The following is a 13,935-nucleotide window of genomic DNA, read 5'->3' as shown; positions in this document are numbered from 1 at the left end:
CCGTAGTTAACCAGAATAAAAAGGCTCGAAACTGATTTTAGCTTGTTAGAATGAAAAGTACGTTTTCGGGAATTTACTGACAAATTATTTTCAAATACCCTTATTCCTTTAAATGCAATTGACTAAAAGAAGGAAGTAGTTTGAAATCCAATGTCCTTAAAACAAGCCCTTTATTTTACCTATCATTACTATTCATTGTTTACTACGTTCACACGTTCCTTAAACCAACATATGCTGCAATTTAATTTCCTCATTCTTGGAAATGCAATGGAAAAGATGGGTTCGTTAGAACCCTAATTTCTCTATACGAGCTCCTGGTTGTACTAATAGTAGTTATTACTATTCTTTTGTTTATGACCCAAACATGACCCTTAAAACTAGAATATGCCGCAGATATTTGTCCCTGCAACACCTCATTTGTTAAGTAACACTTTCAGCTAAATCAAATCTAGGCAACTTCAAGTCCTACAGCTGCACTAATACTAGGCCACCTCCAAAGAACCAGGAAATTAAAAAGGGTTGTCGAGTTTCCAGTGTCCTTAGAAAATCCGGTAGAGTTTTATAACTTGCCATATTTATTCGAGGAAACTACAACTGAACCAAGTCACTTCTGGTTGGTTACGGTGCGAATTATTGTTGCTTCCCTCTACCACTTCTCCCTTTCCTTGAGTGCCCCTGGGCAATTCTAAAGAATTGTTCCGCACGGACTGCAAGGAACATAACCACGGATATGACATCCACTAAGGATTGGGGTGTCCAATATATTTTGCCGTGTTTAGTACTGGCCCCTGGGTGTTAATTACAGTCGTCCGAATAAATATTACTTAAAATTCTTTTTCAGGAGGTAAAACTGCTTAGAAAAACTGCAACTGCCATAGTCTAGGCCGCCACGGAATAGTAATATAGCTCTAACAATTTCAGTGTAGATGAACCTTTTGGGTGATCACTATCAAGAGAATTATTGGAAAAATCAACTGGGAATCAGTTAGCCGCGGTCTTTGGTAGCCTATCCGTCATTTCGAAGATAAAATGAAATAAAGGTCGCTTTAAATACATTAAAAAAACTAAATGATTATTCGGTAAGTAGACATTTGAATTATGCACCACCGAGTGAAAAAATGTAAAAATTAAAAAAAACGGTATTATTACAGTTACAACCATTATGGGAAATCTATTATATCAATATTTTTCCAGAGCAAAGCATGTGATATCTGTTTTCATCTTTCTTGGCTCCTCCCCATTGCGTAATGTGACAATATTGGCTTAAATGCGCATTTCCTCCTCCCACTAATGTCATTCCTCCAATCAAAATACGGGGATTTTTTCAAGAGTTGTTATTGGCTTCTAGCTAGTAATGTCGCTCTTCCAATGAAATTAGTTTTTTTTTTCAAGAGTTATTATTGGCTATTTTTTCCGCTTATAATTTTTTTCGTCTATGGCAATGTTCCCGCATAATCAAATTATCATTCATTTCTGGCCCCATTCTTAAGAAATTTTTTGTAGAAACTATCGTAAGGAAAGGCTTGCGGAAATATTGGAAGATACATTTTGTCTCTCATTCTTATCCCAAGGATCTGTTTTTCGTGCAATAACCAATTGTAACAGATAGTATTTTGTTTTTTCCTATTTCATTGTGGGAGAAACGCCTGATTGTCATTTGTTTTCGCTTTAAAACTATAGGTACAATGAAAATACTGAACTCTGATTGGTTACATTTTTCATTATATCCAATCGCCAGTGATTTTGAAACATACCGGTCTCTATACGTTCAGCGAATCGGGTCGGCACTCGGCAGTCTCATTACTTAGCTGTCATGGATCCTCCGGTGCAGGTGTGCAATTTATGTCTCTATTCTTATTTTGAGGTGATTGCTCAATTTCACGAAACGTCTTTGGCGGGAGCTGAAGGAGTGGATACAACGGCCTGGTAACCGTTGTGAATACTTCAGGCAGTATTTATCACGATTTAGGTATTTTTATACACAAATACGCCGGAGGAGGAGCTGCTCCATCATTTTTTCATTACAGCCAGCCAATTGTATCCTCCACAATCTGAGACACAACGTGTTCCCACAGGCATAGATCATTCACAAGAGGCTCAACCACAACCTTCCACTTCTTCATCGTCAGGTTCCATTTAAGGTAAGAAGTGACTAAGCAAAATATATTTTTAAATTTAGCCCGGGGTAAAGGGGGGTCGCAAGGGGGGCCGAAGCCAGCGCCCGCCCCCCCTCCCTCGGTAGGTAAGAGCTAGGTAGGACACGGCTTTTAGGTTAGGTTAGGTGGGATGGTTAGGTTAGCTGGTGTTCTGGTGATTGGGGTAGGTCTAGGGTCTGTGACCAGTGTCTTCTAGGTTAGGTTAGGGGTTTTGTTTTAGGTTAGCTGGTTTAGTTTAGGGATAGGTTTAGGTAGGTCTAGGGTCTGTGACTGGGGGCCTTCTAGGTTAGGTTAGAGGAGTTTGTTAGGTTGCCTGGTTTAGTTTAGGGATAGGTTTAGGTAGGTCTAGGGTCTGTGACCAGTGTCTTCTAGTTTAGGTTAGGGGTTTTGTTTTAGGTTAGCTGGTTTAGTTTAGGTAGGTCTAGGGTCTGTGACCGGGGGCCTTCTAGGTTAGGTTAGGGGGGTTTGTTAGGTTAGCTGGTTTAGTTTAGGGATAGGTTTAGGTAGGTCTAGGGTCTGTGACTGGGGGCCTTATAGGTTAGGTTAGGGGAGTTTGTTAGGTTAGCTGGTTTAGTTTAGGGATAGGTTTAGGGTTTGTGATGAAAGATTAAGGTCTGTGGTATACTTAACTGCTATAAAGATTTGTTTTCTAACATAAAAACCGTTTTTTTTATCGGAAATATTTTACCCCACCCAAAACCCCGGGTCCCACCTGGTGTCCCTCCATAATTGTTGGGATTATGTAGGGTCTTTCTGAACAGAATCTGTGCTTTTACAACTGTTCATTACAAAATATGAAACAAAAACAATAAAAACACTGTTACAAATACCGATTTTTCTGGAAAAACTAGTTGTTTTAACTCCAATTACATAGTAAATCTCTAAATCGGATGGTTTGCGGTCAAAATAAACGTTAAATCCGTTGGAACTACACTATTTCTGATGCAACAAAATATTTTGATTCCAGTTTTCCCATAATGGTTGAAACTGTAATTTTATTTAAAAACCTAAGAACAGCAGAACATAAACTTGTAAAAATGCTAACCATAATGACGAGGTATCACACAGGAAACATTGGGTAAATAAAATAATTTCTCGACAAGCTTTCATGGCACATCTAGCAATTAATGGAATGAAGGTCTGTGCACAGTAATTAGCAGTTTGTTTAACTGCATAACATTGCTCTCCAGAGATTTCATTAAGTACCAAGTGAATATGATTGTGGGCAATTACTGTTATCTTCCATGCCAGAGTGATTGTCTTTGAAACAGAACAAAATACTATAATTGTAAAGAACGATTTAACAGCCCTGAAGAACCGGCACTCTGTTTCAGTCAAAACACCTCACTGCTCGAAATTGTAATTCTTACCGTCTGCTTCGCCAACAAGTTATCAAATTTAAGTACTTTCACTAAACAGAGGGAAGTCCAAGGTTTCGTTTGATATATAAATTTGGTATTTCTACAGAAGCAATCCGCGGTGGCTTAGAGTCTATGGCAATTGACTGATTCCTATGTTATTTTAGTTACTGTACAAGATTTAAAAGTAATATCCATTCGGCCGGCTGTAACTAAGCAATAATTGACCTTTGAAAGTTACATAATAGCCGCACCAAACTCAAAGGTATATTAAAGTTTAGTTCCAACCAAACGAAAAAAATATTCCTTACAACCCTTGTAAAGCAACTAAAATAACATAGAAAATGTCAATTGCCATAGTCTAAGTCACCGAAGAACGGTCCTATAGGAAGGTACCAAGTATTCGTTACGGTGAAGGAAATGTAAACACAGCCGCCATGTTTAAATTCCCCAACCACCACGGAGCCATATGTTCACTAGGGGGGGGGGGGGGGTAAGGTGGAAGGTACGAGTTGTCTTAGCAGCACCCCACTGAATAGTAACATACCTTGACGCAACTTTCGGCGAAAGCCTAACACTCACTTTCCTAAAAAATAATAATAAAGAATAATGTTTGGACCTTACCTTAAAGGGGTGGAGGGTACAAAGCAGCAGCTGCCTTTAAGAATGCGTGGAGGCGGGTCTTGGGTTCCTCAAAATGCAGCTTGAAATAAGCAACAGCCAAGTACCCGACGAAGTTATACATTCTCCTCCCGTATCTTGGAGTCGACTGCCGGAGTTCCCTCCACCTCCTCTCGATAGTATTAGTATGGGCACCGGTTTCTGGGTCCACAAAGTTCGAGTGGTTGACTCAAGTGGACATAACCTTCATCTCGCAGGCAGTCATAAGCCCTCCAACAGTCAGAAATAATGGTACCCGGCACAATGTATTCTTTGATAACTGCAAGCAGAGTCCCACTCGTCCTGTCGGGTATGGGAACAACGATAAACTCCCGGGTCTGCCTGCAGATACCACTGAATACCCACTGGCCTTCGATGAGGCAACCTACGTTGTATTTTCTTCTCCCAAACTTCGCCTCATCGATTTCAACAATTGTGCCAGGCCCACCTATTTGCTTCTTCTGTTGGAAACACCAATTAACTATGACGTGAAATAAAAGTCAGTGTTAGGGGAGGTAATTAAGTAGGGTAAATTTCATAATAATACAAGGCAGGTTGTGTATGAGAGAGAGGGAGGGGGAGGAGAGAGCGGGGGAGAAGGAGGGGGTAGGAATGGAAAATGGTGAGGGGATAAGCAAAATACTTACTTCCCCGGAGAGGCTGGCCCAATCATTAATTGTGGAGTCCGACAGTCCAAGTTCTGTTCTCGCAACCTTGTAAGAAAAAAAATCACTCACATACAGGTATGCGAAGAACAGAACTGTCTCAACATCAAGGTGGGACCCAGAGAACCAAGTGCCCTTAAACAAGGAAAAAGTAGTAAGAACAGCGTTCTTCGCTTCTTACTATGCGGTCGATAAGACCGGTCACACCTAAAGGTAAACGTGAAGGGAAAAATACCAATTATAAACATGAAAATATGGAGTAGGTCATAAATGGTATAGGTGTAATATAATATTGCCATTAATCTAGGGCCGGGTCATATCACGGTTACATGTAGAATCCAACAAACTATTCGTAAGGTATTTACCTAAAGCACTTCTTTTGCAGATCTAGGTGGCACTCATTCCCACAATGGGGGCAAAAGACCTGCTTCCTCAGGAGGCCGTGGTCCTGGCATAAACAGACCAGCCGTTCATAATTACCTGAGTAATAGGCAGAAAAATCTTTGTAACTGAATGGGGGCAAAAGACCTGCTTTCTCAGGAGGCCGAGGTCCTGGCAAAAACCGATTAGTCGATCATAATTACCTGAGTAATAGGCAGAGAAATCTTTGTAACTCATGTAACAATTGTTACATGAAGTTGGCAAAGAGTTCCTGGTGAGGGGCTGGGGCGAGCGTGAAGTTGATGCAGCAGTGGATGTCATGGCGGCAGATTCAACAGTGTTGGAGTTCTACAGTTAGAAGGTGGCAAGAGGCCAGACCGTAGAAAACAGGGTAGGAGAGGTGGGGTGGAGTAAAAATGCTTTGATGCTATTGGTTGAGGCAGGGTGGGCTGAGGTAAATGAACAAGCACTTAACAAAATAAGTTGGCAATGTTAAGGGTAATAAAAGTAAATGGGTAGTTAAGGAACTAAATGTAAATGTGGGATGGGTTCAAAATATGAATTAATACAAATACATATATAACGGGCCCAGGAGGGGGTGGGATTTAAGTCCTGGGTGGTTAATGTGTAATAAGGCTTAAAGTTGTTTTAATAAATACAAAATACCAAATTAAACATAGGTTAGCATATAACAAAACTAATTAAACTTGTAAGGGATGTTGCCTGACCAGGGGGTGGGGTTGGACCTGCTGTAACCCCCCTTAAAGAACCAAACCAACCTAACATAACCTAACCTAGCAGGGGATGTAACCTTACCTAGTAGGGAACTTAACCTAGTAGGAAATGTTGCCTGACCGGGGGGGCTTTGCCCCCCGTACCCCCCCTTAAAGGCCTAACCTTACCTAGTAAGGAATGTAAACTAACTTAACCTAGTAGGGAAATTAACCTAGTAGGGAATGTTGCCTGACCGGGGGGCTTCGCCCCCTGAAAGGCCTAACCTAACGTAGTAAGGAATGTAACATAACCTAGTAGGGAAGTTAACCTAGTAGGGTTGTTGCCTAAGTGGGGGGCTTGGCCCCCCATACCTCCCCTTAAAGTCCTAACCTAACCTAGTAAGGAATGTAACCTAACCTAACCTAGTAGGGATTTTGCCTGATCGATACCCCACCTTCAAGACCTAACCTAACCTAGTAAGGAATGTAACGTAACCAACCTAACCTAACCTAGTAGGGAATATTGCCTGACCGCCCCCCGTAACCCCCCTTAAAAGCCTAACCTAACAAGGAACGTAACCTAACCAACCTAACCTAGTAGGGAACTTAACCTAGTAGGGAATATTGCCTGACCAGGGGGGGATTCGCCCCCCCCCCCCCCCACGCCCCCCCCCCCCCCCCCGTACCCCCCCTTAAAGGCCTAACCTAACCTAGTAAGGAATGTAACCTAACCTAGTAGGGAACATTGCCTGACCCGGGGGGCTTCGCCCCCGTACCCCCCTTAAAGGCCTAACCTAGCCTAGTAAGGAACGTAACCTAACCTAACCTAGTAGGGAAATACTAGGCCTAACCTAACCTAGTAAGGAATGTAACCTAACCTAGTAGGGAATATTGCCTGACCAGGGGGGCTTCGGCCCCCGTACCCCCCCTTAAAGGCCTAACCTAACCTAGTAAGGAATGTAACCTAACCAACCTAACCTAGTAGGGAACTTAACCTAGTAGGGAATATTGCCTGACCAGGGGGGATTCGCCCCCCCCATACCCCCCCTTAAAGGCCTAACCTAGTAGGGAACATTGCCTGACCAGGGGGGCTTCGCCCCCCCCCCCCCGTACCCCCCTTAAAGGCCTAACCTAGCCTAGTAAGGAACGTAGCCTAACCTAACCTAGTAGGGAAATACTAGGCCTAACCTAACCTAACAAGGAATGTAACCTAACCTAGTAGGGAATATTGCCTGACCAAGGGGCTTCACCCCCCCCTTAAAGGCCTAACCTAACCTAGTAGGGAAATATTGCCTGACCGGGTAACCTAAACTAGTAGGGACTGTAATCTAACCTAACCTAGTAGGGAATATTGCCTGACCAGGGGGGCTTCGCCCCCCCGTACCACCCCTTAAAGGCCTAACCTAACCTAGTAAGGAATGTAACCTAACCAACCTAACCTAACCTAACCTAGTAGGGAATATTGCCTGACCATGGGGGCTTCGCCCCCCCGTACTCCCCCTTAAAGGCCTAGCCTAACCTAACCTAGTAAGGAATGTAACCTAACCAAACCTAACCAAGTAGGGAATGTAACCTACCCCCCCCCCCGGTTTCCACCCTTGAAGAACTAACCAACCTAGCCTAAACCGGCCGGGTAACCCCCGTTCAAGGAAGTAAACTAGTAGGTAAACCAACATATAACAAACTAAACCTAGTAGGGTATGTTGCCTAACCGGGGGAGGGGATTCGGCCCCCAGTAGGTAAAATGACATATAAACCTAACTTTGATGGTGTGGAAGTGTTGTAAAATGTTAAAAGTTAACCATACATAACTGCATAATAGTAAGGAAACTGGAAGGGAGGTGTAAATTGTAATGTCTGTAAAACTGTATAATGGAATATATTTAAATGTAGGCTTTTAATAATAATAATGGCAAACTGATATATTTAAATGTTTAGGTTTTTATAATAATAATGGCAAACTTTAATCTAGGTATTGGTATCGGTGAGAAATGCATTGTAAATGGTGTAACGTAAAGAGCCAGTCGTGAATACTGGAAAGGGGAGGGATTGACTTGTGTATAAATGATATAGGGAGTGTGTATGTAATATGCAACGCAATGTGCAATTTCACGTAACAGGTAGGTAGGTAGGTATCGAAACGTCCTAAAACTGAGTTCTATATCAACACGTAGGCATTTTTAGGTGTCTGTCCTCAATTATAACATAATATTTCAAGTTATATATAGTGAAATGATTAGGTGGGGATATTTCAAAACAGTTATTATACAAATACTATGGAAAAAGGAAAAGGAATAAACACTAGAATTCACATATGTTTAATAAACAAATTAGGTAAATGCTTCCAGCCAAAGTCTACCATGAAACCAGCCAAAATCCCGCCAAATGGAAATCCAAACGAACCCAAATAACCGGCAAATATATGTGCGTTATATTTATCTTTATAAATGCATATTTTTTATCATATATATGCTTGTATAGCGGCATCATAGTTTTAGTTAGATAATATAAACTAATATAAGAATACAGGAAAAAAAACGAGAATGAATTGAAATTTTGAAATGAGGCTCGTTCTCTGAGAATCCGGCGGCCTGTTTTGTGGTCGTCTGGTGTGTGTGTGATTTTTATTTTTATTCCATCTACATATTTTGCTTAAATGTTACCAAGTTTTTACTGGAAATTTATTCAAATTCCCCAGATTTTCCTGAAAACCTTCAAAAATTCCCAATCTGGGGAGAGATTCCTCAAACGTGGGATCACTGTTTAGCTCAAATAGAAAGTTTTTGAAAACCAGCCAAAATACCATTAACCAGCCAAAGTGAATTTTTACCCACCAAATTAGGAAAAAAAGCCAAATTTGGTGAGAAACTGCCAAATCTGGGAACCCTGTTACCACCCAATCCTTCACTCAGTCCGGTAGCAATGTAGGGGTCATACTGTAACGTGTTTGGCTAAATACATGTATCCCTCCCGTAAACCCCCATTTGTTTCCTCACTAAGAAGTCTTGAGTTTAGGCCAAAAGCTCCCTTACAGTTAGCGCATGTGCAGTAGCATTAGCGCATGCGTAGTAGGATTCAGTGTTGTGGTAGTAGTAGTAGATGAATATGGATGTGGAACGGCTCCACTATCGCTAGTGTGGGAAATTTGTTTCGCTCATAGGGAAGATCGAAGGAATATACTCTACAAAATTACAAGGGTAATTCCTTCCACTGAGTGTTCTCTAGTAGTAATTTAGTAAATGGTATAAAACGGGCTGTTAAGCACAAAATTCTTCCGTGCGCCTAACGTGTTTTCAGACTTGTGCCAGAAAATCCAAAGGATTAATAATTGCTTGGTAAGCTTAAGTAGGCTAGTTAAATTCCGGTAAAAGTAATTCAGGTAAATGCAATTAATTCTAAATAGGACTATGAATAAATCAAACCAAGGCCATAAAATTCCCAGGGTAGTTCAGTTTGGTCCCAGAATTCAATTAAGTTCCGACCCGGTTAAAGTAAAATTAAAAGTAAACTAATCCCGAATAGTAATGCTAAGTAAACAGACAGACCTAATTTCGACTAAATTTATTACTACGCCCATATAATTATATAAGCCTTTGTAAAATTATTCAATCTGAGTCTATGCCTAATTAATTCTCACAAACTCCAATATTACAATAGCCTAACTATGTAAAAGGGCTTAAAATTTAGTCAAGGTAAAAGAAAACAGTGTATTACGTCTTGAATAAGTAAGTTAAGTTAAATACGTAAGTTAAACGTTAAAAGACGAAACCGCTTCCTAACGAAAAGTCCGTTCCTTGTCATCAAATCAGCCATCCAGTAATGGCGGTCTAGTCTTTGTGGAAAATTAGTATTTGACCTACCTTCAAGTTAACCCAGTTTGGACACACACCTCTTAATTCACGCGTAAAACTAAAAACAAACTCCTATATATTTAATCGGGCAAACCCAGCGACCTCTAATCGCATTCGTGGAAATAAATTGGTACGTTGATAAGGAAATGTTATTCCACTACCGAATTTTCCGTCGACCGATCAGTGACAAAAGGCTGTTATAAAAGTTTTGGTTGCAGATAAGGATATTAGGATAGGATGAGGTTTTAGGATAGTACAAACAGGAAAGGAGACATACAAACCAATTGTTTAAAGGGTTATGAATTTCTAAAACCCTACACAACGTAAATTAAACTTAAAGGGCGAAGTCGCCGACCTAGTTGTCGCCTTCTTCGCTCGCCGTCTGTTTGAACAAGGCCCCAAAAAACCCGCGCCCGACCTAAGCCTACCCCTTGAAAAGGCCTATGTCAGGTCAATGGTTCTTATCACTCCCCAAATCAATTAAATAATTTCTTAAATAATTTGAAGGGACAGTTAAATCTATTTATTAAATCTATCTATCAAATAAATTTTTTAAATGCTTAAGTAAAGTTAAGTCAAGTTATTCAAATATAATATTAATTTTTCTGCCAGAGCTTATACTAAACAAAGAAAATGGGGTATAAGTTACTTTGGTAGTCTCTTAGCAGTGACTTTGTTAAAGGTTAGAAAATGTATATGTACAAATAAATTTACAACATCCTCCCGGGGGAGATAACACAAAACACACAGTTTTGTGTTAGGTTAAACAGCTTCATCATTAATCAACTGCTGTAAGAATCGCCTCGAGTTGGTGGCGGCTCTTCTCTTCGGTCTCTCTTCTGCTTGATAGCCTTCAGAATTTTGACTGTCTCCTAAATTTTTCTCCGCAGCTTTCTACAGTATACATATCCTCTGGCTTAGAGACCTCCAGCGGGTAAAGTTGTCAACTGACCTAGTTGTCTCTCCATGTTGTCTGGTCTGTAGTTTCACAACTCTGACCAGTCCATCAGAGCTGGGCATCAGTTTGAATGACCCTTGCCAATTTCCACATGCAACGAGGGGTGTCGATTATGTACTAACACCACATCTCCTACTTTAATTTTGGTTTGGAACGGTTGGGTTGGATCCCCGTTGAAATAGTGTCTATCTCTCAGGGACTGCAAGTTATTCCTCTCCCACTGTTCTTGGAATGCAGTATTACCTGAGATACAAACTTGAACTGTCATTACATTGTTTGTGGTCAAGCTCAAAATCTGGGTCATTCAGGTAGTCCGGTCTATGGTAGTGGGTAACGAGTTTAACCGGTAGCCATACAACAGGTGAGAAGGGGTAAGGGCATCGACGGTATCTGGAGATGTAGCATCCACATATGTAAGAGGTCTATTGTTAATACGACGCTCTATCTCAGTGACAATGGTATTCAGTTCGTCAGAATTAATCCTCTTCTTGAATATAGCTTTCTTTAATGCTGATTTCACAACTGACCAACCATCCTCTCATAGAAGCCTCCTTGATGGGGTGCCCTAGGGGTGATGAATGTCCATTTACAATTTTCCCTAGTCAGTGTGGGGACTGTACATCAGTGTCATCATACAAGGACTGAATCAAGGAAGAACCAGTTTTGAAGTTAGTGGCGTTATCAGCAAATCTTATTCGACGAGGGCAAGATCTTCGTGCAGTGAATCGCCTGAAGGAATTGAGAAAAGCAGTGCTGGTTAAGTCTTTTACCACTTCCAGGTGACAAGCTCGTGTTGAGGTACAAGTGAACACGACTATGTAAACCTTGTCTAGTTTTTTAGTGGCTGGATTGCAGATAAGAATTTGTCCAGTCAAATCTACTCCGGTCACCTCAAATGGCCGGAGACTGTTCACTCTGCAAGCCGGTAGAGGTGGCGGAGGATGCCTGCGCCAATGCAGGTCCTTCCAGACGGTTACCTAGGTAGGGACACTTCGTTTTCATATTCTTGACAACACTGTTCTCAGGTCTTGGTATCCAGTATTCTTCTCTCACCTTGCAAATTGTGTCTTGAACGCCTGCATGAAGAACATTTTCATGTGCTTGAATGACTATAAGTCCAGTCAAAGGAGAATTTGGAGGTAAAAGAGGAAATTTATGCTATAGGAAGGTGGTCCGCATTTTGTAGTCTCCCAGTGCATCGCAAAAGTCCATTCTCATCCAAGAACAAGCCTAGGCATTTAATTCTGGCTGGAATTTTGTGGGAATTCTTGTTAAGGTATGACAACTCCTCTGGGAAATACTGACTCTGTGTGAAGCCAATAAGAATTCGTAATGCTTCTGAGTTCTGTACTTCGACATTTTCAGAGTTTACGGGTCCGAGTTCTTAGTTTTACGATTCCCAATGTACGTTTTAAGGAGCCTAGTGAACTTATTACTAGCTTAGTGACATTTATAAGTTTAGGAAGGGAAGCGAACCTACGGATCTCTATGGGACAAGTAGCTTCTTCACTGACAACTGTAGTTAAAACTCTTCAGGTGTTTCAGGTGGGTAGCATGTAGATACATCTGCCTGCTCTGGCCACATCTCTGGGTTCGGGAGCCAACTTGGGCCATGGAACCAAATTTGACTTTTCTTAAACTGCCGCATGGAAATTCCTCTAGAGACAAGGTCTGCTGGGTTTTCTTCACCAGGTACATAGAGAGGTACCTCACTTCAGTGACTTGACTTATCTCATTCACCCTGTTGCGGACATAGATGTTTTTAGATTTGTTGTTTCGAATCCAGTGTAGGGCAACTTTACTGTCAGACCATATTGACAGTGGTCAGTAATCTTGACACCATCGGTAGTGAAAACGGTTCTGATGTAGTCAGCTATTTTGACTGCACTAAAGTTGGCAGTCAGCTCAAGTTGTGGTATGCTTTTCTTTTGAGAGGGGCGACTCTTGCTTTAGAGAAAACTAGGTTCGCCACCTGCGTGTTGGTCCATCAAATAGGCTGCAGCCCCATAGGCCTTTTCACTAGCATCACAGAATACGTGAAGAGAGTAGTTGGTCCCTCTGTTGGTTGTGAAGCGTGGGAATTCCTGGTATGCTATGTTCTCGAGGTCTTTCTTGATCTTCGACCACTCTTCTTGAAGTTCTGGTGGCAAAAACATCATCCCACCTTTTAGATAGTTTCCAGATCTTTGCATAAGAACTTTGGCTCGTACAATTAATTAGGGAGCAAACAATCCTAGAGGGTCCAAATACTTTTGAAAGGTGCTCAAAAGTAGCCGTTTGGTAAGCGGAGCTTCCTCAAAGGTAGGGGGTTTTATGCTTAAGTGGTCAGTCTTGTAGTTCCAATGAAGTCCTAGAACTTTGACAAGATCTGAGCCTTCTGTTGTTCCATCACCTTGTTTTACCATTTCGTTGAAGGTTGGGTCATTACTGATCCATTCTCTTAAAGGCATTCCGGCATCTGACAGGACTTCCTTTGCAACCTTGTAAAGGCTGTAGAGGCTGACTGTTGTTGGTAAGGAACCAATTAAGTTGTCCACATAAAATTTGGTCATGAGGAAACTAACTTCAGGTGAAGTGGGGTAGGTTTCAAAGTGATGTTGCAAGGTTGACTGGAGTAAAAAAGGCGAGCAGGTGGCTCCAAAGAGAACTGATCTAAACCTATAGGCTTGAAGGTCCTTTTCATTGTTAAGATCTTTTAGCCAAATGAAACGTGTATAATCACGATCCCTAGGTTGGAGACCTACCCGTAAGAAGGCTTTGCTGATGTCTGCCGATACTGCAAATGGGTCGAGACGGAATTTCAACAACAAGTCGGTTAAATGACTAGTCAAGGATGGGCCCAGAGTATAAGCAATCATTCAGGCTAGGGGCCTGCTTGTCCATCCGGGCACTTGCATCAAATACAATACGAATGGGCGTTGTAGTTGAATCCTTAATCACAGGTAAATGGGGTAAATAATGGACATTTGTCCGGTTTTGGTCTTCTTCTGGCACTGTTTCAATGAAGCCGAGAGACAGTTGTTCTTGATGATCTGGTCATAAATTTCCAGATACTTATTAGTTTGTTTCAGCTTGTGAATAGTACTGTTCAGTCTTTTCCTCGAGAGTGCTAAGTTGGTAGGGAGTTGTTTCTTATCGACTTTCCAGGGGAGAGATACCTCATATCGTCCTTCAACCATATTGATGGAATTCC

At 41.4% G+C, this 13,935-nt stretch overlaps 1 protein-coding gene across 1 annotated transcript; it reads right to left on the bottom strand.

Moving 5' to 3' along the window:
- Window positions 1–12,958: 12,958 nt before the first annotated feature.
- On the bottom strand, window positions 12,959–13,600 carry LOC135218713 (uncharacterized). Its single transcript, XM_064255161.1, has one exon. It carries the CDS (start codon window positions 13,598–13,600, stop codon window positions 12,959–12,961), a length of 642 nt encoding a protein of 213 aa, XP_064111231.1.
- Window positions 13,601–13,935: the final 335 nt, after the last annotated feature.

The sequence above is a fragment of the Macrobrachium nipponense genome, chromosome 1 (genome assembly GCF_015104395.2).
Source record: "Macrobrachium nipponense isolate FS-2020 chromosome 1, ASM1510439v2, whole genome shotgun sequence".
Taxonomy (NCBI): Eukaryota; Metazoa; Arthropoda; class Malacostraca; order Decapoda; family Palaemonidae; genus Macrobrachium; species Macrobrachium nipponense.
This window is presented reverse-complemented; position numbering and strand designations above follow the sequence as displayed.